The sequence below is a fragment of the Gavialis gangeticus genome, unplaced genomic scaffold, assembly GCF_001723915.1.
Source record: "Gavialis gangeticus isolate Ggan-Ray unplaced genomic scaffold, GavGan_comp1, whole genome shotgun sequence".
NCBI lineage: Eukaryota > Metazoa > Chordata > Crocodylia > Gavialidae > Gavialis > Gavialis gangeticus.
In genome coordinates this window covers 38,023,953-38,026,581 of record NW_017729027.1, presented here as the reverse complement: position 1 = coordinate 38,026,581, position 2,629 = coordinate 38,023,953, and the positions used below count along the sequence as shown (strand labels likewise).

The 2,629-nt window shown below is 36.6% G+C and overlaps 1 protein-coding gene across 1 annotated transcript in view; it reads left to right on the top strand.

The window, feature by feature from the left end:
* Positions 1-2,629, top strand: part of AGPAT5 (1-acylglycerol-3-phosphate O-acyltransferase 5) — a 133,359-nt gene that overhangs the window by 94,633 nt on the left and 36,097 nt on the right. Inside the window, exon 6 of the mRNA XM_019520595.1 lies at positions 1,828-1,989. Within this exon, the coding sequence (XP_019376140.1) occupies positions 1,828-1,989 (162 nt within the window). The remainder of the gene's footprint in view (positions 1-1,827; positions 1,990-2,629) is intronic.

Here is a 2,629-nt window from a genome sequence, read left to right as displayed (position 1 = left end):
TTTTTCTGTTCCTTTACTCTTATCCTGTGTCTGCCGTGATATCTAACCAGAGGGCTGGAAAGAGGAACCATTGAACAGTTTCTGGTTTGCGGATGCAACTAAATGTCTTATCAGCCCTGGCCAGGCTCCAGCACTGCTCAATTGTCTGAATGTGTCACAAAACAAAGCATGCTAATATGTGAAGCAAGAGTTCAAAGAAGGGGCTATGGCTGCTACCTATATCCTGAAGAGGGAAAATGCTGGAGATGGAAAAGGGTCATTTAAATTAAGATAAAGCTGTCTCTGAGATTTAGCAGCCATCTCAATTGTCATGCACAGGGTATTACTCTCACATGTTTTAATTCCTAACACAGAGCAAGAAGTTATTCGCAGGAAAGGCCTATTCCCCCAAATGGGTGACCTTTGTGGCCTAGATCCAGTGTAGGTCTCAATTTAAAACAAGAAAGAAAGAAAGAAACCTGTTCACCTGATGCTGAATTCTTCAATATCACATACTCAGGAAGGATTAATAGACCACTCTTTAATCTGCCTTCAGAAGTATTGAACTGCCATGAATTTTAAATTGCAAGGGGAGCTGAAGAAGGATTGTTGCCTTCTTGTTCTCTATTCCTTGTGTGAGGGTGCACAGTTACTATAGGGCAAATAACCACTCTCTTCATGAAAGCATACCTGTGTCAGTGAAAATTCATAAGTAAGGATTCTTGGACCCAGCATGGAATTTTAAAAATGTTTATGGTGGTTGCATGGGTATTGGGGCAATTCCCCTGTAATTTGAGTGATTTGGGTTTAAGCCATTGCTCTACCAGATTCAGATAAGAAGTCTTAAACCCACATCTCCCAAGTCATAGGGGAATAGCCCAGCTACCTGACTCTTACTTATTTTGGGGTAGAATGTGTCTTGGTTTGTATATGAGAAATTTTGAAAGGCCTCATTTTCATCCCAATGAAGAACGAGAACCAATTTTGAAACCTGGGCATTTTTCACTAAATAAAATTGTTTTCTGGTCAGACTTCACCGGCCCTAGTGGAGTCTTAATTTTATGGTTTTGAAAAGTATTTTTAAATAAAAATTTCTGTTGAGTTGTGTTATGAAAAATTATACCTTAGATGGCTGTGTTTGGCTAATCAAAACACACAGCTTCTCTTGCAATGCTCTGGTCCTATGGATAGATTGTATAGAAAGGCTCAAAGGTTACAGTTAGCTCTACTGGAATGGACATGGGCAAAGAAAAACTTAAACTGAGTAGGAAGGAAATTATCCTGTAAATGGAATTAATTATACTTTGTGATTGTAGTTTGAAAGTGTGGAAGCCCCTGAGTGCATTTGAAGTTGGAGTACACAGTTATGTTCTATGAGGAGCTTCTGTCCAGGTGGAGGGCTGAGTAGTACAGCCACATTTCTAATTTCAGTATTTGGTTCCTATAATGTTTAATGATTCACATAGTTATCAGAAGACATCTGCAGAATAAATGGATAATGATATTCAACTCCTCAATCTTTTTCTGTTGAACCTATCTCTATATTATACCTCTTGCTTCTATTACAAGCATTATTTGCTAAAGTATGATTCACAGAAGTGTGGAAACAGAATTAATTTGATTAACTCTGTTACATTAGATAATTTGTTGGACAACTAGCATGTTCTTACTATCCTCTTTTTAGTGTTACTTTAATTTTTTTGAATTTCCCATGCAACCCAATCCCATTTGTACTACTGCTGAGCAATCAGATTGTATAGGTTGCTTTTATTTGTATATTTGTAGTATTTAAATCCAGTTCAGTTCACCTTTTCTACATATATGCTGTTTTTTGTTGTTGTTTTTTAGGACTTGCAGTATTAAAACATGTGCTGACACCACGCGTGAAAGCAACTTATGTTGTCATTGATGCAATGAAGACCTACTTAGATGCAATTTATGATGTTACAGTAGCATATGAAGGTACTGTGGACCACAAAGGGCAAAGAAAAGTAGCACCATCTATGACTGGTGAGTTGATATTACTTGTATGTACATACTCTTGTGAAATATAGGACAAAATAGACAGTACAGCTGTAGCAGTTTTCCAGCGATCAGGTGATATAAAATGCACATAAAGCTGATGGATCCAACCTAAAAATACGTCTACATAGGAGATATTTGATTTAAAACATCTCTAGGGGCTTCTACACCTAGGCATGATGATTAACCCTCAGTTCAAGGAGTATTCCTATGGCCAAGTCATCTCTATGTCCTGATATTCCCAGGTAGTTATAATGACCTCTTGAGGCATTAGCAAACAGGTGATACTAATCTTTAGGTTTGTTCTGGCTTCAGGATTGAGAGAGTATAAAGGTGGCTGTAAGCTACCTCTCTTCCTCTCCAGTTTGTCTCTTGTGTGTTATGCTAGAGGTCTGTCCAAGTTTGTGTTAGGTATTTTATACAGGTGAGAGAGGATATAATGTGCTTATTATTTGTAATTGTTTGTAATTATTATTTGACATTTGTTTGCAAGAGAAAGAATATGCTTTCTTTATTTGTACTTCTAAAGAAAAGTATTAAAATATTTATTCATACTTAAAGAATGAAAATATTTTATGCAAACCAGCTTTACTTTTGTGCTATTAAAATATGAAAAGAAAGCAATTAA